The 25,349-nt window shown below is 39.8% G+C and overlaps 1 protein-coding gene across 2 annotated transcripts in view; it reads left to right on the forward strand.

Annotated features, from left to right (window-relative positions):
- Positions 1-25,349, forward strand: part of DLC1 (DLC1 Rho GTPase activating protein) — a 218,228-nt gene that overhangs the window by 93,704 nt on the left and 99,175 nt on the right. The window contains exon 1 of one of the 2 annotated variants that reach the window (XM_049794118.1): positions 22,852-23,088. The exons of the other annotated variant lie outside the window; for it this stretch is intronic. Coding sequence (XP_049650075.1) covers positions 22,974-23,088 — 115 coding nt within the window. The 5' untranslated portion in view covers positions 22,852-22,973. Of the gene's footprint in view, positions 1-22,851; positions 23,089-25,349 lie in introns of those variants that run through there. 2 annotated transcript variants of the gene reach the window in all.

Consider the following 25,349-nt stretch of genomic DNA (forward strand, 5'->3'; position numbering starts at 1 on the left):
CGAGATAACATTTCTCTTTTTGCATCTGTTAAAACAGAAGGGTAAGAAATGGGTTCAGTCCCAGATTACCTGGGACATGGGCTTTACTCCACAAAGCCAGCACAGGGTTTTGCTGTTTATATATTTTAGGTACTTACACTCACACTTTAAACTCCTGTCTTTTTAGAATAAAAAGCTCCTTTTCACAAATCCTTAGGGAAAAGAGAGAGGTCTTTGATGTTTGATGAGAAGTCATGCTTATTTACATTCCTCTAAGGACATGCTGAAAATGCAGGTGAGAGACACCCAAAAACAAAGTTTGGATTAGGCACACCTGGAGGCAAAGTGTCTTCCTGATGTAGAACCATCCCTGGCAGCACAGTGATAGGGCTGTATGTAACTGCAGTGTCACAGGTTGCTCACACTGGGGTTTTTTTCCTTGTTAGAGTTGTTGACTTGCACTCTGAACACCTTCTGGTATAGCAAGTGATGCTTGAGAGAATTGGTGTATCTGCTTGTCCTATGTCCAGCCTGAGCAACTAGATCTTTTACTGTCTATAAACTCAAAGATACTAACCATATCTGACAGAAGGTGTTTTTCATTATCTTGAAGATTTTGAAATACCTTGTGGTATCTAGTCATCAGGTTTAGCCCTTGTCTCAGATCTCCTCTGCAAATACTCTTGTAAAATTACATTGCTTTTGCACCTATCAGGAAATGGCAATCAAATCAAACCCTGATTGTCTAGCATATGGTAGATGCCATTGGTCTTTAAAACGCACCAGTGTATGATTCTTATACACAAAGTCAGTCAGTTGCCTCATGCAATTATTTTATTGCCATCTTCAACCTACCTTTGTGTTGATTTTGGCTATTAGTGAATCTCCCCTTTGTGACATTTTAGGAAAGAATCAGATAACTGTGCGAAATTGTTGCTTAATTCATAAGTATTACAAATAATGAAAGAACTGAAAACCAAGTTTATTGAATTTGTTATCTATCAATTGACTTACATAGAGCACTGTTTACAGAACAAAGCCCATGCCTATACTAGAAAGATTTTGCTCTTGTAGTTACCATGGGAGGCTCTCAAAGCAGGGATGAAACTCCAGAATGTTCAGAGAGTGCCAAGGACTTATTTTCATGGTATAGCTTTTGCTAACACTTTGAGTGGAACAGCATTTTTTGTGTCAGCACAAGTGTGCCTTCAGCAGAGCTCTATTTCACATTCATAACTGATATACCCTCTCCTGCAAAATTTTAGTGTATTATCAGGTTAATCAATTTTATCAGGTATCATTTCATCATTATCAGAGCATTTGTGGCAGGAGAATGTTTGGAAAGTTGGAAGAGACTTATGGGATAATCTCTAGTTTTCCTAAAATTTCTTTCACCCTTTTAGAGGAGGATCTCAGACTTGTACTTTTTATACAGATCACCCTTATGACTTCAGTGTGGCTCTGTTTCGAAGCATGGATCCAGAGTAGTATTTGTAGGAAAAATGCCTTTTAGCAGCCATTCAATTAGCTATTGCAGGATCAGACAATAACAATGGGTCAAGTGGAAGACAGTGTTTCTGGCACACAAGTTAGAGTAGGATTCACTGCTAGCTTGGAAGCAGTACTGGCTTCTTCAGTCAGGGATTTTAATACCTGCCATTCCTTCCAACAGGAAAAGTTTTTGCACCTCATCTCTTTTTTTGGCTCCTAGTACAATAGTTGTCTATAGTTGATTACTCTGTGTTGATAATCATTTGACATTTATGTGCCATTGCTTGTCTGTTCCTGTAAAAGAATGACAGGACATCAAATAAAGGTGGCAGATTCAAAACAAACGGGGTGGGGGGGCACTTCTCCGTGCAGTCTAGAACTGAACTATGGGGCTCCTTGCCTCAGTATAGGGCAGATGACAAAATTTTACACAGGTTTAGAAAAAGTCTAGACAAACTAACAACAGAGAAATTGATTAGCATAACGATTTCCTGAATGAAATAAATGACGGTCTTACTACTGTTTTTCATCAGATTTACCCAAATCATAACCCTCTATGTACCAATTCAAAACTTGCCGAGGACATTGAAGTAGTTTTGCAATATTTCCAGTGGATAAGTCACTATCCAAATATTGAAGTAGTTTTTAATGTGTCAGAAATGGTATTTTGTAGTAAAAATGTATTGAATATTCAGCCCTAATATGCACACTGAATATATTTTTATTACATGAGTGTTTCTTACAATTTGTAAGAGGCATGTATTTCCTCCAGGAAAGAGTACCAACTACCCATCATCAAATTAATACTGTATAAATTATACAGCAACAGCAAAAGTCCTCCAAGTATTAGGAAACTTTCTAGCAGTAGCTAGAGGGATCTTAGAACTTGTGGAAATCAATCAATAATCAGAATACAGTAAATCAAGGCAATTCTTCAGCTGAATATAGAGCAAAGAAAAAAAAGTACGAGCATATCTCATAAGAATACAGAAACACAAAGATAACCGAAGACCATACTAGAAACTGTGGAGATATATAGAGATATGTTACAGTTGTAACCAAAACTGGGCATTATTTTGTTTTTAATGAGGAACTGGACACTGAAAAACTAACCAAGAAAGGTTCCAATCTAAGAAGTTGCTACATATATTAACTTTTGCAGTACATTTCAAAGGCATTTCCGGAGAGGCAATGTATGCCACGTTAGACAAACTAAGAGGAATAAGAAACAGGCATCTTTTCATAAAGCAAACCTAGATAAAAATCTTCAGCAAAGTAAATTGCATTTAGTTATATTAAAAGACTGAGAGATAAGAAATGAGCCATACTTTTTTTTTTTTTCCACCTAGAATAATCATTACAGCTTAAGTAAGTTAAGCTAACTCTACTGATCCATAGAAAGAATTCCACATCTGGAAAATCTTTGCTACATCTGTGTTGGGGTTTCATGCTTTTTGGTGCTTTGTTCACTGGTTCCCATGACTCTAACTTAAACCTTTCTCTTATTTTCTTAAGTGCATTCCAGTTCAACTAAAGATGTAGTGATCATTTCATTTCCTGAGACCTGTTATTTAAGCTTCCTTACCTGTTTTCCTTAAACCAAGCAAAATAAACCCTTAAAAATAAAGCAGTGTAAAAAAAAAAAAAAAAAAAAAAAAAAAGACAAAGTGTCTTTGTAATATTCAGCAGTATGGACAGTCATTTTAATGGAATGAAGTGAGATGGAGAATTGTAATTGTCAAAGATAACAGGCAAGTAAATGTGTTGTTATTATAGACTTCCAGCTGTGTTTAGCAAGTAGCAGCAAGCACAACGCTACTAGGTGAGACAAACTCCAGCACCAAAACTCCCTGTCTGCCAGGTACCATGCAGTTGCAGCACTGCTTAAAATCTGAATTGTATTGGCCAAACTAATACAGAGCAGACAACGAGAAGAGAATTGGCTCCTATATTCCCTCATAGTTGTTTCCCATATAGTGCTATACAATTTCTTGCAAGTGCTCTTTCCCTCTCTATTTAGAAATCCAGAAGATAGATTATGAAATGCAATGATGCCAAAAACAAAGTACCACAACCAAAGTACTTCCCCAAACTCAGAATTTCCTCTCTCAAAAGAGCTCTGGGCTGAGCCACATAGGTTTGTTTCATTTGTACTGTCAGAGGAAGGTATAGGCTAAATAACAAACGTGGAGTGCACACATCCAGTAGTCAGTCACCAAGGATAAAAGGGCACCAGTATGAAGAACTCGATCACACAGCATCATCTGAACAAGTAAACTAAACAGGAGAGGTGCTCAAGTACTGGCATAAAGTTATCCCACTTGTTTATTTATTATCATGCTTCCTGCTGTAGTTTTGGCCCATGCCATCTGGCACTTTTCTAGACAAGACCCATGAACACCTTGGGAGATAGCATGGACCAGGGACTGCTTGAAACCAGCAGTGGTAGGGGATTCACCCTTACTCTTCTTGCATGGTCTTGATCAAAAAGATCAGTCAGACGAATTCATTCTGACATCTTTTGTCTACCACTGACTTCTCCAGGTTTAGTCCTTGCTTAAAGGATTCAAATATGAATTTATGAGCAAATGACTTTCTCATTGGAAAGACCTTTAGTCTCTTGCTTCCCAGATAAGGTTTGGGAAGGGCAATACCTCTTGTAACGCATAGAAAATATGTTCCAGTGAGATTCTAGCACAAGGATTTAAACCATTGCTTTCACGTAACTATTCTCTCCACGTTCACTCCTTCTGACAAACTATCTTCGAGATTTTATATTTGAAGTTTTACTGAAAAGGAGATTCTGGAAATTAATTCTTTTGGTTACAGATAAATAGACCTGATGATTCTGCACTTTTGCCTTTTAGTTGTTTAGGTATCATGCAACCATAATTAGTTCAGGAGAGTAAAAAGGAAAAAAAAAAAAAAGAGTGAGCCAGAAAAGTAGCTGTCCTGCTGCTCTGTTACGCATACCTGGAAAGTGGAACGCAAATGACTTTCAGCTGCCTTTATGCTTCCTTAACTTGCAGGCAATCCCTCGGTAACTGTAGAGAAGAAGTGCGGCAGACAGTGCCCTGGCAAGCAACAGTGGCCGTCCCAGTTTACCTTCCCTCTACAGCAGCCCTTTGTACCAGAGGTTGCTCCTCCAGTGCTCCCCCTCCTCTGGGACAAGCCTATGGAATGGGCAGAGTTATGCCGAGGCGCACTTAGCACTTGCTGCTCACGTATCAGTACCAAACATGTTTTGGATAGCATGCTGAGTTATTAGTAGGGGGAAGTGGAAGTCACTGTAGCCATAATTGTAGCCTGAGCACCAAATTATTATCTGCACGAGTGCTCACTCTATCAGCAACCTAACTACAAATTGATGAAATCAGAGAAAACTTCACATCTGTGTGGCAGAGAAGAAAGAAGCCCGGGGGCAGGGCTCCACATTAATTTGGGAAAAAAACCCAGCCCTGTTTAACATCCCAGCCCTACCGGCACAGAGCAGGCATTGCCTTACCAATGTCCTCACACAGCAGGAGTCAGGATTTGCTTTTATTCCTAAAGGACCTTTGAACAGCAGATCTCACTGATAAGAACCAGCAGCTTTCATGGATTTCAGTCAAGTGAGCTCAAAGGCATAATACTTTCCTGAGCCTGCAGCAATTAGATACTTAGACATTCATAAAACAGTCCTTAAAGAAACAAGAAGTGTTCTGTGTTCTGAGCAACTCTGGTTTATGCTGTAAATAGCACAAATTTGGGGGTCCGCTTTTATCACAGAATTAGGATATCCTCTTTCTTCACAGCCTGTAGTATGACATGTTCTTGTCGTTGTGCTAAACAACCTGTTTTGTTAAATATTTGTGTCTACTACTGAATCTTTTTAATTATTGAAGCAAACAGCAGTTGTAAATCATAGTAGGAATTTAGGTGCACTGTAGTTTAATTCATGAAGGGTTAATGGCCTTCGTATTTCTTCAATCGAAAGATGAAGTTCGTTGAGCAAGAAAAAGCTAATTCATATTCCCAGACACACAAAAAAAAAATCCCTACAATAAAGTGGAGAACATGTGTCAAATGACCCTACATATCTGTAACTGAGGGATAAAATGCATGTCAGAGGAGCAGTTATCACCAAACCAAAATTTACAAGCTGCCAAAATTTAAATTAAGGGTTATTCTTAATGAGCGTCCAAATAGATTAAGGTAAGAAAACCAAAGGGGCATAATTCTGCTCTCCAGTGATGTTAGAAAATAGATGTACCATTATGATTAAACTATCATCATACCTGTAATATCTGATTATAGTTAACTGATTTTGAAGGTGCAATACATTTTTTTTTTTTTTTTTTTTTTTTTTTTGTCTTTTCTTCATTGCCTGCTCTGGATCTCTTGAGAGAAAAACAGTGCTTAACTTTCAGACCAAAGTCAGTAAAGGGCTTCACACTAACCCTGAGAGGATACACACTACTCTGTAGCTTAGACTGCAGTGCTTCATGTTGAGAGCAGTATAAAGTCATGAAGCAATGTGCCAAACCTTATTGGTCACCAATTCATTTTTAATGAGACTCAGTTAAGTTTCCTATGCACACTTCTAATTTATACTGGAAATTTTGGAGCTTTCTGGATTTAATACCCATATGAGTTTCATTAAAAATAGGGACTCCATTCCCAATTCCAATAGCATTTATGAGGACTGAGCTGCATTCCACCATGCCTTTCAACTCTTTGCTTCACTTCAAGCCCTTCCGCCTTCACTGCCCTACCTACATCTCCTGCGTGTGTTGAGGGGGCTTTCCCAAGGAAGACCTGTATAGCTTCAAACCTCCAGGACCAGAGCTGACCCCAACTACCTTGCCAGACCCCTGGCCGTGAACTCACGTCTTCATTCTAACAGGCACCTTAATTCTTCTAAAGCACCTAAAGTTTTCAAGTAAGCCAACCTGTTTTGCATAGTATGTGGGGGAGTTTTAATAATGTACTTTTTTGCTTAATTACACAGTAAATAATAGAAAAATAACAAATCCAGCATTCTTTTTCCTGCACCAGTTTCCTCACGTTTCCGGTATATACTTCTGGCTTAAGTCTGGTCTTCTCGGATAGCTTAGGATCTTACTGTAGGCCATGTTGTGTCACTTGAATGAGGGAGTCTTTCCAGCCCATTTTCCAGAGCATTTTCCTATTCACTAGCGCAAACAACAAAAAGCAATGACTTAGTCCATGACAAACTGTCGAACTAAGTTCATCTCTACCATCTACTGCTAAAGCTTTCTTGACTCCTATTCAACAACTAATTTCCTTCATTGTTCCTCTGATAAGTTTCCATTCCTTCAAGCCTTTTCCTCATGAATAGGATGGAAATCTAGTTCTCCTAGTGCTGTTTGTCACAAACTATCTACACCACAAGAGCTTACCAAAAAGCAAAGTTAGAGTCTGAACCAGAGGCTGGAATGAAACTTCCTTGTTCAGTAGTGCCTACGAGGACTCACAAGCCATGTGCACATTCCTCTTAGCATATACAGCAGACAATACAGTATACTGTTTCTTGTAAAGCGTATGTCTTGGTATGATTGCCTCTCATTTTCCTTTCTTGTATGCTTTTAAGGCATTGTTTCGGTGTTCTTTTAAATTGTTCATTCAACATGTAACCAGGTGAGCATGATTAATTATCTCATATTTCATAAAGAAGAGCTACCCAACTGCAAAACAAAGCAGACCTTCAATGGGAATTGAATACTTTCACCACGTTTTTACTGTGTCTATACTTCATTTTTCATCTCTTGGCATGACAGCAGTCAGCTGTAGTATGCTCAGCCAGCTGTATGAAATCTACCTACCTGAAATGTTGAGAGAGGGATATGAATCCCTAGAAGTTGTAGTAATTGTTTAGCTGTGGATCTCGATGTGGATTTGTGTTCAAATGCATGCTGTCAATTTTTAAACAGGATTTATAGGCTGGCTTATGGTTCAGGCAATAATTCCTGGTTTTCATTATGCATGAATCTGCTGCTCTTGCAAAATATATACCCTTCTTCATGTATTCTGTGGGCCAGCTTGTGATTCACCTTTGCACAGATAGATTGAAAGTTGTAATTGCCTGAAAGAGAGCTTTGTGTTGAAGGTGAGTCACAGTGTTGCTGCCTCAACTGTATTTCACTGCCTTCTAAGTTCAGGAATTCAAGCATTTTCTGTAAACGGGATCACAGAAATGATTCACATTAAGTCTATCTATTTTTTAACCTATGTTGTTTTAGTGAGCTGGCTTTCAGCAAGCCACGCAAACAGTTGCCCCAGTACTGAATGAGAGAACAGTTTGGTGCAATGAGGGACACAGGCAAAAAGACTATGAAGAAAGAAATGAGCTATTCCCTGTGGCAGCCTTCTGCTGCTAGTGTCTTAGGAAATAAATGCCTTAAAGAGGCTACACAAGATGTAGACAGACATGGAGAATTTGGCATAGAAAACGTACTTAAATACTAAGAAGATGCAATTCTAACTGACCTAGAATTAGGACTTAACGCAGCCATACAGCCATTAAGAAGCTACTACAACAGTCTGGTATTTAACAGCAACTATGGAGTCCCTTCAGAGATTTGAGACTGTTACAGACTGTCTGCAGACTAAACATCCCCCATTCTACCCTTGTGTTTGTTCTGCTGGCATGGTCATGAGGTACATATGTGAGCTGCATAGCCATCCTCATCTGGACTCCCCTGGTACAACACACGTGACTTGCCTCAGTCCTACTGCCTTTGGGGACTCTCCCACCTGTACAGTGTCTATTGCATTAGTCCCTTAATCTGTTCCTGCTGAACTGAATTTCTGTGGATCCTTTAGTATTTCCAAAATTATGTCACACTTTCACAATGCAAACCACGTCTTTACGTAGCTTGTTGATATATTGCCATGCTCTAGTCCTTCCTCTTCTTGCTAAGGGCTACCGTTCCTAACAGAGGTCCCCACCATTAACATCTTTTATTTCCTGCCAGGAGTATAAAGATCATGTAACCTCTGTGCGGAGAGCGCTCTGCTGGGAACTGTAAAAGCAGTGTGTGTTTACAGTAACACTAGACACCATTTCAGAACAAGTCAGCATTTTTTGCCCAACAGGAATCCAGCACGTTGGTTCTCAGGCAAGGAGAAGCAGAATGGACCTAAGGTCAGCATGTGCTTGCTGCTAATGCACAGTTCAGTTCTTTGTTTCAAGCTTCAGCCTCACACTTATCTAGCCTGTTTTGAGCTTCCTTGCTTGGTAGATGTTAGGAGTCAGCAGCTGGTCTCCCATTATTTTTCTGAGAGCTCCTTTCATGATAAACTAAACATAGTAATTGCAAAAGTTTGCGTGACCTTCTCTGTGTTCCACACATTCATTCTTGTCTTTGCACACCGTGCACAACAATGTGAAAGTCACAAGGAGAAAAAGTCCCTTCTTCCATAAAATGGTGCAGAAACATCTGAATATGAAATTTTGCAACAAGCATGAAGTTAGATGTGACAAGTGAGCAGGGCATTTGTGGAAGAACTTTAAGAAATTACAATATTCAAAAAAATGGATATAACCTAGACTTCCTTGGTAAAATAGGAATTCTTTCATTTGGGATATATTTACATTTATTTTGTATTGCCTCGTAGTGAGAAAAAAATATAACTACTGAGGATCAAAATATACAGGGGCTTTTGGTGAGATATATGTTTAATACTTCATAGGTAGGTATGAGAACTATATGCAGACCATGTTTTGGTTGGTGATCAGTAGTACTTTGTAGCAAGGGCATGTGCATAGATGTGTAAGTTGCGTATAAAGGTTTTAATCTGAAATCAGAGTGCAAACACTTTTTCTGCAGTCTTCTCACCTCCAAGGCATGGTAAGCTTTAAAAAGGGCATGATTCCCCTAGATGAAGACTAATAAAAGATCTTTAATCTTGCAAACCCAAAATCCAGGATCTGACTAATGTATCTTTGATCTAAATTAATTTTCAATATCTGCCAAAGACATATCTGAGAGCTTTTTTGAAAGCTTATTTTAAATGCTACATCATTCTTAATCCTACCTGCCAAAATGTATTGCTTAGTACTTTGATTGTCCAGATGCTGAAATCTTACAGTTCTTATGTAGGGGAGGAGGTTTTCAACATCAAATAACTAGGTTATTCAGGTTGAAATCAGGTTAATGAGTAACTGAATCTAATCCTATTAATTACAACTCAGAGCTGTCATGACTTTGTAGGGACAGAGCCTTTCAAAGCTTGTTTAATATTGAAGGACTTGCATTAAAACCTGTTTTTTAATTGTCCCTTTGTTTTTTCTTATGGATTTTCATGTACAGTATACATTTAAGTTTTGACCTTTTGAAATATATTTCTGTTTTATTTCTGACTCTCATGAGCAGTTAGCCAAGCTCAAATTTGTTATCAGTACACTGACAGCTGCTCATTCCACTGTCAACTTCAAATTTCAAACAAGCAGTATAGAATCAGTCTTTTAAGAAGAGCACCCCAAGAAAAGGAGAGTATACTTGCTTATCGTAAAAGAGTACACCGTTTTCTCCTGTAATTTATGGTGGAAGTTTTCATTGAACATAAAGAAGTATTGTATTTTGGCCCATATATGAAACCTTTTCTAGCACTTGACTAAAGGGTAGTATGTTTGGATTGAAAAAAACCTAACCAACATCCTTGTAAAAATGCCATCCTTTCATATAGTTTTCTAAAGAATTTTAATGTTTCTCTTTAACTTGTTTCCTTATGCATAAAGCGCTAAAGAGCGTCACTGACATGAAAAAAAAATCTCCTGGTTTTCCTTCAAATGTCACCTAAAGACTCATTCTATAGTAGTGTCTTTAGAAAGCTGCCAATATGGGCAAACAGGGCTGAGATGATTTAGCCCATGAAAAAGCATCCAATGGTGTCTGCTGTTTCAGTTAACCTTTCAGTTATAAGGCTGAAGTTTTAATAGGACAAATATTATGTCTGAATAGCAGGTCCTTCTTCACAGGGAAGGGGTAGCAGGTTATCAAGGGGTTGTGAAACTTTCTGAGCAAAGCAAATCTACTTTCAGGGTCAATTCTTTCTAAAGAGGGTATGAACTATGATACTGATATATGCTTCCTCTAGTATTACATTGTTCTCATTTGTCCTATTAAATCTTGCTATTTCAATTTTGATCTTGCTAACTCCTATGTTTAAATAGATGCTATATTGAGGACTTGAGCCATAGTTGATATATGCGTCTTTCTGTTTTACATTTGCACAGGTTTTTTTCCTTGATTTTGTACTCACATATTTTATTTTGTCTTTACATAAGCTCCACAGATTAATTAGTCCTAGTTTGGAGGAAAAACTCACACAAACACAACACTCTCTTCAATGTCAGGTCAGTGTTTTGAAACCTCATACCACCTTAAACACTTCCACTCTCTTCTTGGTGTGCTCACGCTTTAAATACTTGTAGCCTGTTATCATTACTCTCCTCTTGCATTATTAGCTGTCATATGGCTAAGCAGAACATGTTTTAATCTTTCCTCGTAAATCAAACTCTCCAGCCCCTTAATCATTTATGTTGCTGTTATCTGAATTCCTTCAAAACTTGTTGACATCTTCATGGTACTGGAGAGGCTAAAACTACATGCTGCATTTAAGAAGGGATTCGTTTGTGCCAAATAGAGTATATCTGGTTGTTCTTTATGGAAATACTGAGAATGTAAATAATAGTTGTTTTCTGTTATATAAAGGTAAGCAAAATAGTTAATATTATGATTTAAACATCAGGAATAGTAAAGAAGAAATGCCATACATTTTACCACACTTCTCAGTCAACCATTTGAGATATATATCTTTTCACCATTACGGCAATACTTGATTTTTAATAAAAATACCTTTAAAATATTACTTTAACCTATCAATCTCCAATGTGAGCTTTGTCTTCTTGTTTGTTTGCTTCCTCAACTTCTTTGGGGAGTGTTTTATTCCCTTCTTCTAATTGCCATATTTTTCCTAGGAATTTCTACATCATCTACTCATAAATGTGAAATAATTTCTCCATTATTTCACCAGCTCTTTAATTGTTTCCCTCACCCCTTCTTTTATGAAGTACTTAAAGAAACGCTTGTACTTACTCACTTCTAGTGTACATATAGATTTGTAAGTAGTTTTTCCATCTATGTGTTGCTGCTGCTATTCTAGATATTCACGTTTTTTTCAAGGCCTAATTTTGATTATTCCAGAGCCACTAACATCCTGCATTGAACCTGAGAGCAAGTGTCATATTTCCTATTTTCTTTAAGAACGGTATAAATTCAGTAGTGTAATGATGTCTCTGAAAACTTTAAGTTCACAGGAAATAAATAGAATTTTAGGTTCTCCTTGTAACACACCTCGTCATCTAGATATTGTTTTAACAACAAATGAGCACAGTATTTTCAGACTGAAGAAGACCAGAGCAGATAATCTTAATTTCAGACCCAGTTCATATGGGAATACCACTGTTTATCTCTTACTTTTCAAAATACTTACTTGACTTGAGAGTAAAACAATGTTAGGTCAGATACAGAGCTACAGCAAAACACAGGTCAGGGTGTCAGCCCTACAAACACAACACAAGGTTAGTTAGCTAAACACGTAATAACGAAATGCCCTCCTAAAATAATTGAGGGGAACTTGCCAGCCAATAGACTCAGGACCTAAAAGTTAGGCTAAGTACTGCCGTATCCTATCAGCCTCCTGGTCCCAAAACCACCTAGTCCAAGCTTGCTATTATTCTTCCCCAGCCAGCCCTCAATACCAGTGTAGTAACCTTGTCTCTAAGTGAAGCTTTTCCACGCACTGTAGCAATGCTCCAAAGGGCAGATAGGCCATGTCTGAAATCAGATGCCAGCAGGAACAGCAGAATGCATGCAGCAGCAATTTTGGCTGATTAGCTGTGAAGTAAATTAAGTAAAGATATGAAGAAATCCAATTCCTAGAAGAGCAAACCGGAGTGTCTCATTAAAACCTCATTTAATAGTGTTGCTAACTTCATGCAGTAAACATGAAACGTTAGCATCTAATAATAACTTTAGCTGGAGTTTTAAATTTCCTTTGTGTTTAAGGTATGCTGTGTGCATTCATTATTCACAAAGGCTTTTCTATGGATAACAGAATGTATCTTTCAGCTGATATGATGACTGCTTTAATCTTCAGGATAATTATATTTGACACTCCCCATAAAGCTTTAACTTGCGTCTGTGATGCATTAAGCTTACAAAAGGTGAAGTGAAACATTAGATTCTTTATCTCTTAAAGATTAGGCATTAGACCTTGTAATCAGGAGTTACTTTGAGACTTCAGTCAAAATAACGAACCCCAGAAGAAAGACATCCTACAAAATAGCATGCAGCGCTTAATGGAGTATCACGGTTTTTCTTTTTTATTAAAAAAAAAAAAAAGTAATATAATTGTAGCCGATACCCTGAAAAAAATTCTGCTCAGTGCAAAGACGACAATTGTTTAAAATTATGTTTATTCCATTCCAACGTTTATTCCATTTCATCAGAGCAGGACATAAGGAAAGTTCTCACTAGATATGTAATAGCTGAATTTTAATTGCCAAATGGAGGCATGCAATTAAAACTACAGTAGGTAGCAGATATACTTGCTCTCTCCTCCCCTTGCTTCTCTCCCTCTGTTCCTGCCTGTGGTTCACAAAGCTGTGTATACCAATCTCCCTCCCAACCCCAGCACAACTTTCTTGTTCTGTATTACACTTGAGGAGGGGCTGAGCATCTTCCAGCCTTTTGTGAGATGAAGCAATGGAGTCGGTAAAATCCCAGGTGAGACGGGTTCTCTCGTTCATGCAACCTGTCGCAGGGCTGACAGCAGCCCGGAGCTGTGATTGCAAAGCCTTCCCAGGCTGTACATATCCCAGGTGAGAAAATACCTTCTGAGCTGCAGGTCTCTAACATCTACCACTGCAGAACTGCTGTGAAATAGTTTCTCAGAGGCTTGCCAATGGCTACAACAAATGGACTTTCAGAAAGATGAAAAAAAGGAATATGTCTACAAAACAGAAAATTCCTGTACCAAATCATTATCAAGTATTTAAGGAAAACTTGCTAGAATTTTTCAACGTCAGAAAAATATCACATCCTTTCATTTGTTTTCCCCAAAGGACTGGATTTAAAATGAACACATAAATAAGGCACCTCAAAAAAGTTATGTCACAGACAGCCCCAGGACAAATGGTTAAAGCGTGGCAGATAGAGAAACTGAAACCCAGAGCCTGAGGAAGTTAGGCAGTGTTAAAAATAAATCCCCAATCTAACTATGCAAATAAACATTTGTACAAAAATGCAGCAAGGAAAAGTTACCATTCACAAACTGTCCAGCAGTGCTTTAATTAGTGAAATCTTGAAAGCTACTGAGGATCTGTTCTAACACCTATCCAAAAGTTTAGATTCAGTTTGGCTCCTACTTCCTATGTCATACCTTCCTACAAAAATTACAGTTTTTCTGCTGTTTTCTCTGCCACTGAGGCCACAAACCAGCAATTCGGGGCGGGGGGGGGGGGGGGGGTTACATCCTGCTTGTCTTCACCATGACAAACAAACCTGTAGAGATTGTGTTTCACAGTGCTGCAATGGCAGCAGCAGGGATGAGAAGGGAGGAGGACAGCTCAGCCTCTTTACATCACTTAATAAAACACACATTATATAGGGCAGTACTAATGAAGACAACTTACATGAGCTCACTAAATCTTCTCAGGAATGAGCTTTTTCCATCTTACCCTGCAATCACTGAGACTTTTTCTTTGGTTTAAAATTTCTTGCTGCTCTTTGATCTCTCTCTTCAGAACGATCTTGGTCCGTGCTCTGAATTATCTCCCTGCTCACCCTCTGCCTTAGATGAGTCCGGCTCACATAACACTCCCCACACTCTCATTCTGCTCACTGCTCTGTACAGAGACGCCAGCCACCACTAGATTATTTTAAACTCATTGAAACATGCTTTACAAGAAAATTGGTTTTATTCACAATCAACGTTCACGTTGGTCATTGCAGACAAGCTCAAAGACTTTGCTTTAACAACTTATTAATATTGTACTATTTAGTCCAAGGGATGTCTAAAGAGGAAGTCCTCTAATCCAAGGAACTCACCGTCTTACTATGACCGGGTAAACATGAACAGGAGAGAGGGAAAGACAGATTGGGAGAGAGAAAAAACAGAAGACAAGGAAGGAAAATTGACAATTATGAAGGGAGATTATAGAGACAGAATTTGAATAGGGAGTAACAATAGGGAGTTGTTCGTTTGGGAAGTGTTGGGCTGTTTGGGTCCTTTTCTGTTGGTGGGATCTGCAATTTGCTATTATTGCAATTTCGCATACATCCACATCTGCTTTTCCACTGGAAGGAAAGAAGTACCTTAGGCCATGTATCTCATTCTATGAAATTTTATTCATCCTGCCCTCATCCCACTGATGGGACCACTCAAGCTGTAACGTATTACTCAACTGACATATCTCAGTATGGACCATTTGCATGTCAGGTCACTGTGAATGAAGGAAGAAGAAACAATGCTGTTTAATACTATTTTGCTATGCTAAAGCATAACAGATGGCTAATGCCGAAAAGGAATCTCAGTTCACAGCCTATTGCCATCAACTATTCTGTATGAATGAGATATAACTGAGAAAGTTCTACAGCTCAAGTTAGGTATTTGGGAGTGTCTGGACACCCCTATAGATTAATAGTTCCATAAACTTCTCTAAGCAGGTGCCTCACATATGGCTAAACAGAATGAAGCTTTAACACTTCCTTTCTCATTTGAATTTTAAACTATGGCACCACTGTTCACTAATGTCCCATTTTTTTCTTATTAACACGCAGTATTTCAGAAAACAGTTGGCAGCAGGGGCAAGGCTGGATTTTCTAATAATGTAAGGATAGTTTATAACCAGTTACATTAAAAAACAGGTTAATATGGAACAATGTGCAACTGAAACTGGAAGTATATCTCCTTTCAAGTTATTTAGTTACTTCTTACTATTTTGTATTTACAGCTGTGATTAGAAATGTTTTCTGCTTTCCTGTTTTGGTTTATTTGTTATTTTTGGAGCACACAGTGATCGTGAGACAGCAGTTCAGAAACAGCCATATAAGCTTACACTTTGAAGTGCACAGAACTCCACTTAAGCTATGGGGCTATTTTCAAAGCAGGGCCATAATCACACCATGAAGTTTGATAAATATTGTGTTTATTTGGGATCATGTTTAATCTGAAACTCATAAATGTATAATAGAAGGCCACTCTACTCAGTTTACATAAACCCATCAGCATGTATTTATCAGACAATGAAAGGCAATTAAGGTAGATATTTTGACAAGGTCTTCTCAGTGTTTCACCAGAAGAAGTCTTCAATGTTTAGACATTGAAAAGTCCACAAAAGCAACAACAGTGGTGGTCTGCATTGGACTGCTGCTAGGGAAGGTGTATTTTGTGCATTTTCTTTCCAACTACTGAAACACACTTGTTCAAAAATACAGGTCTGGGCCACAGCATAAGGGTGTAAAGCCTGAACAGCTTACAAAAGCAGTGTGCACAGAGGCAATGACTGTCACCGCAAGAGAGGAAGATTATTCTTGGGGCTTCCCCACACCTCTGCTACCATGGGGAAGCAGAGAGGGCAGCAACAGCAGGCAGTGCATTCTTCCCATCCATGGAGAAAGCTCAGGAAAATTTCTCTGTCTGTTACACGGTCTACTATCTCTTCTCTAGACTGCATCCATTTAGCTCCTAGGCTGTTCAGAGGTTAACTACAGTGTGTTGACATGTGTCACAGGGCACTTTTCTGACAGCAAAATATGGTGGGACACATAGTAACATAGGGTTGAGTTGTGCACTCCCGTCGTCAGCACCTCTGCAGCAAACACCACCCAAACTTTTGTTCCTATCTTACGTGCAGCTCCTGCTGAGATCAGGATGCAGAGGAGCTCCAGTCTGTTTGACCAGTGCAGCAATACTCCCACTGGCACAAAATATTCACAAGCCCTTACCCACCCCAGCAAGGAAGAGTGAAAGGAGAAACACAGAGAAGAGCAACCAGCCATAGGAACCAGAGGTCAGATGATGGAGAAGGACGTAGTCGGGACAGGGATGAGGAGGAAACTATACAAAGCATGACGCAGCAGTCTTTAGAAGGTAGCAGAGAAAAACAGCAGCAAGGAATAACTTGTAAGAGAGTTTGGAAAGGGCTAAAAGAAATGGAGAGGCTGAAGAGGAGAGGGCATCATACACAGATCAGCAGACCAATCCAGTCTATGGGCTGGGAAGACTCCCAACCTGTTCTACACTTTTTTCTATCAATGACTAATCTTCATTTTTACTTTATTTTATCTGTATCATGCAGTGACACTTGACACAAGAAAGAATCCTAATGTTCTCCCTCAGTACCATGTAAGTGGGAGGCCAAAACATGGGATGAGAGAATAGTCTTCCTCATTATAATCCCTACCCTGCCTGCCTTCCAAGTCTGGAGGTCTGGGCTTTGTAGTGTGCCGATTTTCACTCCTAGTGCAAGAAATGAGAAAAATAATGTCATTCTGAGATTTTTATTCTTGATTTGGAACAAAAAAAGTAAAACTTGTCATGGAAGGATTTTTTCATTAAAGTGTCTCTTTGGAAATACCACAGTGTTACATACCCATCCCCTTTCCTTGCATGATGGGAAGGAGGAAATGATGATGACAGACTGTGGCTGCTGATGTAAGGTCAAGTCCTTCCACCTGCAGCCTGCTCCCCGGGCTGCTCCCTAAGGAGGCATGGGGAAAGCTGAGCACTGGAAAATGGTCCATAGGACAGAAAAATTGCCCAGCTGTTTGCACCCTTGCAAAAGGACAACCTATGCACTAAATGAAACTTCTGAATGTTTTTTACCTTATCTGATTGAAGAACAGAGACTTTTTTTTTTAAAACCAAACCAAATCAAATTGAATAAAGATGTGACTCTGTCGCATCAAGCATTTTGTTGAGATTTGTCAAGCTTCTATTGAAACTTTTCTGTTTCAACAAGTACATTTTATTTTCCTGTCTTTCCATAGGAATTTCTCTAAATCTTTGCAGTCTGCTCTGATTGGTGGCTGCTTCTTGTCTAAAGATCTGATATGTATCAGATTTCTCAGATACTGCAGATGTTGCAGTACCAGATTTTCTTTTGGAAAGCAACACATGTCAAAGTCAAAATTCAAAGGGCTCCTTTCCCAGTCTGGTCTCCTAGATAGCATTTGGAGACATCTGCTGAGAGATGAAACAATGACACGTGCTATGTGCCCAGCAGGCATTTTTAATTAGACCTAAAATTTTGATTTCAAATCATTCTTTTGTTCTGTGATACTTCTGGAGAGCTATGGCATTACCTTTCAGTTTCTGTAACAAGGGGAAAGATGGTTGCATGCATCAGATCGGGCAAGCTGCACAGACCACCCAGCGAAGATGATCTGAATTTGCCATGCCATTTGTCACAGCCCATACGGAAGTCACAGCAAAGCTCAAACTGGCAGCACATTTAAAAAATGATGTGTCTCTGACTGGCTATGCATATTTTGGATGCATACATCCTTCCAGACTCAAGGGGCCAGAGTCACATAGATGAACCAGAGATAAACATAAGAATTTGCACATTTGTAAACACTCAGAAGGGAAGTTGATGCATTTTGAGCAAGCCTGAAGAGAGTGAGGCTTGCATAACTGTTTACTTCCTAGGAGCTGGATGTTGCCAGAACTAAAAATGAGATCATCATTCCCATCCATCCTAGTACCTGATACATTCTGTCTGCTCTTTGCCTTAAAGAGGAAAAATGATCTTTAATGTTATCTTTGCAGACCAAAGTATGGACAGAACCACTAAAGGACAGAAAACAGATATGTTTGGCAAGCTTAGATCCTTCAGCTTGAACTGCTGAGGAGTGGTAAGGTTACAAGAAATTAGCCTCTGCCTTCTGCCCTCAGCTGGTTTAAGAACAATGTGTTTAAGAACGATGAGCAGCACTTCACAAGTAAGTAGATCCATCCTTGAGAGGAAGGTTGGAGAGGCACAGCTTTGCTTATATTAACAAGACATTTCTAAAAATACTTCTGAAGAGAAAAGTGGGAGAAGTCAGTGGCTGCAGCCCAGAGGCAGGCTAGGCCTGGGTAACAGGAAAGACGCTGTCCTGGGAGCAGGGGTGGTGGGGCCAGCCTTGGCTGGTGGCAGCGCTGGGAAGGCAGGGCTCAGCCCGGCTCCAAGCTGGCCGGCCGGGCGGGCAGGTAGGGATCTGGCCCCTATAAATATTTGCCTCTGGAATTCCACAAAGACTCCTCCCTGGGCGTGCGTGCTGCCCTGCACGTGTGCACAGCCGCCTCTTATCCTGAGGGTGTACTGTCACCTTTCTCCCCAAACGCTGGCTGCTGCATTCGCCTCTTGTCAGCAACAGACCCCTCTCCTTCAGATCCCCGTCATATTATTTTTAGTCCAGCACACATCTTTGTTGACCCATCCAGTTTACCTTTTGAGCGTAAGAATTTCTTTAAGTTTTTTTCATCTCAGCCATCGAGCAGAAAATACTGAATAAAGTAAAATAATTCTGGAAGATAGCTGGAGTATTGACTGCACTATGACTGTGATCACCACGAGTATTATTCAAATACAAAACCTGTGCCTACTCACGGTCTTCCTTAAGTTTCCAGACAAGAGATAGAGCTGCATCATAAAATTTACCAAGATGCTGGCTGGGGGGCTAGGACATAGCTTATTTTTGCATGCATTTTGCTGTAGTACCTGTATACAGCTAATTGAATCGTAGACGTAACATATGGAAGGGTGCCTAGGCCATTTCCCAGCTAAAGGAAGACATTTGTTTTCAGGAGATTTTCCAGTACATTTTCAAATAGAGCAGCACAACATTTTGCCATTTTCTTTGAAAACATTTTCTTTGCCAGTCCATAAATCTCACCATTAAAACGTTTTTCCTTTAATGTCATTCCCAGTGCCCCAGTTTAACTGTTTGGTTTAACACCTTTCGCCATAAATTAATCTAATACATTCACGTTGACCGACACCAGAGATTCACCCAGCTGAGGTCTGTACATGTGTACTTGGCACCGGTGGCATCCTCTCACAGTTCAGGCTGTGAGCATGAGTTTACCAGAAAAACGGAGAAAGCTTTTCCGTACAAATAATCCGGAGGTAACTGCAGGCATGTGGTTCGGGTAGATAAGGTGTCTGCTTGCAAACAGCTACACCTGCCAAGGGAGAGGGAATATGTCTGAGCTGAAAGGGAAAATATCTCTACGTGAGCAGGTAGCATTTGGGCAGTAACATTTCTCCAAACACAGAGCCGTGCCTGGGAAGGCGGGAGGAGCTTGCCTGACACGCGGTGTGGGGCTCTCAACATGAGTATCAGATAATGGCACAGCAGCCGTGGCAGCTCGGCAGCTTTGCCCTGAACGCACGGGTGTTTCCCAGCACAGAACTAAGGCGGCTGCCACCGTGGCCCTGCTGTCACCAGCTGCCAGTATCCCAGCACACTGGGTTTTGTCATGCCTTTTCAGCATCTTTTGGGTATCGAGAGGTCCAGACCAAAACTGAGTGCATTGTTCCACAAGGGGTGTTACTTAAATAACGCAAGAATAGAAGACTGAAGCACAGCTGTGCTCTGACACCTCCTTTAAACATGATTTAAAAATAATTTTATACTTTCATGTTGCATGGCAAACTCTTATCTCACTTTATGACCGTAGTGAATGTCATGCATCTCAAATTTCCTTCTCTGATTGTATATATTTGCTTTTAACTGTCCTCCCCATCAGATATCTCAGTCTATGCTTTTCCCATCCATATTTCTAGCCTACCTATACCTAATTGTTTTCCTGTCCATGGTCCGTTAAGAATTTTCTGACGTTTAATTAAATTCTTTACACAGTCTTACTTAGATTATCCGTTTATGTGTTGTAACATCAGACAAGCAGACTCCCTTAGCCATCTTCCTCTGCTTTGTAACAGTTTATCTTTACTCCTTATTTGCCCTTTGTTGGGTCATTCTGACATTTTCCAGCCCATTCCATTGAACGGGTTGCACTGACTCTTTTAAATATTTTGAGCTGTAACAAGCCTACATGTGTAACAGAACTCACAATAACTCTCAAAGAATTAAACTCTGATTAGCAATACATATATTGCCCTTTTTATTTTTAAATTTTAAAAAGTTGGTTTAGCTGCTAAAATGAACAATGGTGGGTGTGTTTTTATCAACATTTTAGCCTGGACAAGGCATATGTTTTTGAAAAGGATCTCCCAACACCGCCCTTTAGTTCATATCTCCAAGCAGTCTTAGAGCATGTGAACTGGATGGCTTTCCGATGAAACTAGGCCAGAAGATGCACCCTGGTAGCGCGCCAGTGACCTCCAGCCCCTGGTGTGGATTCGTTCAGTTCATGAGACCCAGGTAGACCTAGTTCAAAGTAAACCCACCTCGAGATGTATCAGAACCTTGGTACCATTTATTTTGCTGTATAAATCCACTCTTTCTGGGCCATGTTGTTGGTGACATAGAGATAGCCACTGGTAAGTAAAAATCTGCTAAGACTGCCTTCTTCTTTGTTGCCTTCTGTTCTCCTCTGACAGTGGTACTCAGCTGAAATACGGAGGTATACACATTCAGCTCCAGATTTAGATACTGCTTACTGCATCCTCATTTAAAAATGAACCAGTGCTCTTCTGAGCTGATGACTAATAGAAACAATGGCAGATGTCACCTGAACAGGGTGTACATGTTTCAAAGTAGGTAGACAGATAGATTACACTCTGGTCATCATGTCAGCATTTGCCTATGTAAGCATTGTCACTTGCTCTACAAGGAAGTTTTGCCAGAATAGTAATAATAATAATAAAAAAAAAAAAAAAAAAAAAAAAGAAAGTACTTCAAGAGTGTGTAATTATATTGAATTTCTCTAGAGAGTTGGCTGCTTCTTTCTCCATCCGGCCTCAAAAAGTAGGAGGAATGTAACGAGGAAAGCAACTGCAAACTGTAGAGATCCCTTGCTGCTGCTTGTTTGTTCAAAGATGTACACAGGACATTAGTGTTTGCAGATGCTCTATAAAGATAAAAGACAAAGGCCTAGATGGGAGGACATTATGATCTGCATTAAATAGATGGTGAGCCAATTCTTCCCTCAGTTACACTACTGCAAATCAGTAAATTTCTTTTAATTGTTGGAATGAGATCATGATTTGTCTTAAAGGAAATGAGGACTAGTGAAAACGAAGGGAACCAAGAAGGCACTAGGAAAAAAGTTACAACAAATAAGAAAGTGTAAAATAAGTTACCTAGTATAGAATGAAAAGAAAAACTGTTTTGTTCTTAGGAAGGAATTCAGAAGGAGTGCAAATCCACAGGCTGAAACTTGCAATTCTGTAATTTGATATGTGTGCCAACTTTGTGAGAAGTTAATCAATCGATTTTAATGATAACATAATACCTCTCAAGAACATAATGGTATCTGACTTTAACAGCTGTCGTTGCTGTAAAAATTAAGGACTCCACCTTGAATTAGCATGAAGACAACTTTTTTCAACAGTTCTTGTGGTCCCTGATAACAAAGGAGATTAAGATTTTAGGCTGGGATCTCTCACCTCCTTACACATAATATTAGGAAGAGAAAGAGAGTCTCAGCTACCCTTTACTTCTCCCTCTCTCCCTCAGGGAAGCCACAGGACACAGTAATCAATTAAAAAGGTCAAAATAAGCAAGGTCAAATGGCTTCATTTACTGTGACTATTAATCTCAGTTACATTGCATAAACTTTTTACTTATGGGAGCTTATCTTTCTACTCAGCAAAGATGTGGAGGCCTAGTTCCCTCTCCTATTTTTGGATTTCCCCTTTTCCTCTCATTTTTGTATTTCCATCCCTTCATTACTGCACTGGCATGAAGTACTACATACAGGGAACTCGGAATCAGGCCCTATTCTGTGCCACAGAGATTGTGATATGCAAGAAAAATATGGTAACGAAATAAAATATGCGAACTGCAGATACTTAAAATTACTTTATCTCTTTTCTATTTCTTACCTTTTTCATGTCAAAACATGAAAGATTACCTGAAATATCAGTTAAGCAGGGAAATATTATCCTAATAAATGAGCATGCAAGTATGTGTCTGGTAAGTTATTTGATTAAACAGGAAGCTAGAATCCTATAGATATCCACAAATAAAGCCCCAAATCTAAATGACTGTATCGTTAGCTCATTTGTAAACTGTTCCAGATGTAAGATTTTGGCAGCTTTCCAGTAGGCTGGCTGCAGTCTGAGCTTTCTGCATCCGCAGTGAGAACTGCAATGCCTGACTCTTCAAGGAAAAGCTCCACAAGGCTGATGACAAATTATATAAAGTAACAACCTGCCTGCCTGGCGAAGAGAAATTCAGACAGATCCCCAGGCAAAGAATGCCCTTTTTCCTGGGGCCAAGCTACAGCATTTGACTCTGGATGTGTGATCGATCTGCATTATGCATCACCCAGTGAAAGCCCCTCTGAGAAGATCATTTAGTGATCATATCAGGGACTCCACTGCCAGAGCCTTGGATGTTATCTGGAAAAACACGAGAGACAGACGACTGGCAGGTGAGAACAACATTACATAAGCATATTTTAAGATTCATAAGGGACCATAATCAATAATGATAATTAGTGGTATCATTTGCATAATGTCGCCTCTAAGTATTTCTCCAGCCTTTTGTTTCTGTGTCATGTTCCTTCAGTGCTACGCCTATGGTGGGACTGTATGTGCTCCTCTAACTAGATGAGATAAACATCAGTTAAAATAAAAGGAGCAGTGAGTTTTGGTCTGATGTTATGGTGCAAAGTCCTCAGACTGAAGTGTGCTGAAGCATTTTATTTTGCTGTTAGGTCAGACCCTGTGCTTTACTGCTGTGATGTGCTTCAGTGACTTGCGTTACGGAGTGTTTTGCAGCCAAGGAGTGTGTCAGTTGGAATATCTGGGCTGTGCACTGAGCGATTACTGGTATTTCCTCTGGCAAGGATTTCAGTGCTGTGAGCTCCAAGTGAGTGTCAGGTATGCCAGAGCTAGGCTTCTGAGATATAAATTAGCAGCCAACTATATGGTTACAGTTCACATTTTTATTTTGACTTGCAAATACGCGAAAACTTGAGGCAAACCATAATAGAGGGCTGGAGGAGAAGATAATTTCACTCACTTTATTTTCTTCTTCTGTTACTGTCCGTCTGTTAGATTGAATGCTTCTCATTCTCCCTACTAGGGTTGTTACTTTTATTATTGCAGCATTTAGAGGTTTCAGAAAAGGCAGCAGAAATGCACAATGGGTGTGACGTGCCAGAGGGATCACTTTGGTTTGTTTGTGTACTTACAGCGGGGATGGTTTATGGGGAAGGGGGGGGGGGGGGGGGGGGAGAGGAGAAATGTGAATAACGATAAGATCGAGGATGAGATGACCGAGAGGTAGACCGTATGGCTCACTAATATAAACTGAACTTTTACATCATTCTCCTGCAGTTATGTTTTAGAGAAATAAGAGCATCTAAGTGCGTAACAGACATTTGTGATGGCGTGCCAATTCCAAAACTGATTACATCAGGTAATCAGGCAGTGAGTGACCACGGCCTATAAAGAAAGACGGGGGGAAAAACCTGCTTTAAATTAGAGCAACTCATAAAAACCTTGTTCTGTCCACTGTGTTAGAGGCTGGATACATTCTGTGCCTGTTCCATAGATGGCAAAGGACAGTGAGTTTCCTGGGCAGAGGACCTCAGCTTTACCACTGGTTTACAGTAAAGCCTCATGGTCACAGGGACATTACATTTACTTTAGCACTCGGTAGTTAGTCACAAACATGGCAGTGTTGTGAAAGTGCTGGACATTAAGCTCTCTTCCATGGCAAACTGAACCGGGTAGACAGTCCATTTCATCTCTCAAAGGTATGTTAGAAAACTGGACTTCTTTGGTAGCTTAAAGACTGGAGGACATGGAGCAGCAGTCACAACGCAAGTCCTGATGTTTGGGACATTGCTGAAACTCCACTGGAAGGAGCTCCAAAGGGAAAGAAATTCTGAGTAAAAAGGCATGGACGTTACACAAATCTATAAAAGGGAAGCTGGTGGGGCCAAGTCAGCCTTTGTTTAATCTGCATGTTGCCTGGTCAGCTGGACGCTTGTTTACCCTGGCATTCGTTTCCATTCCACCTGCTAGAGATGTTTATGTGAGTGCTTTGAAGTAAGCTGTTTAATTTATAGTTAAGTTCAGAATGGCATTTGCATCAACAGACTCCCAAGTACCTCTGGCCTGTGTCCACATAAGACAACTACTAGCAACTGCCTTCTATAAAATTGTTTTCCTCTCATCAGTTCATATCGGAAAGCATATAATGACATGTAATTTGTACCTTGTGTATGTGACCTACATATGAAAATATGCAGGTTTTATCAGGATACAAAAAGGCCTTGATAAACGTATATATTTAACCTTGCATATGATTGTCAAATACTTGGGGGATAGACAACTGCTAATTATATTTCTTGAGACTCTGTCACATTCCTAGAAATGAGGAGTGAACGTGAACCCTTTAGCTGCTCTGATAAGGGTCGGCATGTTTTTATTCCACTTGGCAGGTGGTTATGAGCCGCCACAGTTTTTATCAATACAGGGCTTAGACGTTAGAGGACCCTTAAAAGTAGTGACAGTTCCATTTTCCAGGCTGTGCTGGTGATGTAGGCTTGTCAGTCTGCTAGTTTATTTGGGCTGCTGTCAGTCAGAAAGTCAGAAAATCATCAGGCTAAACCCACAATAAGCAGTGCAGTGTGTAACTGGAATAGACATCTGGGTGTATTCCTGAAAACACTTCATGAAT

Source organism: Accipiter gentilis, chromosome 3 (genome assembly GCF_929443795.1).
Source record: "Accipiter gentilis chromosome 3, bAccGen1.1, whole genome shotgun sequence".
In the NCBI taxonomy this organism is placed as follows: domain Eukaryota; kingdom Metazoa; phylum Chordata; class Aves; order Accipitriformes; family Accipitridae; genus Astur; species Astur gentilis.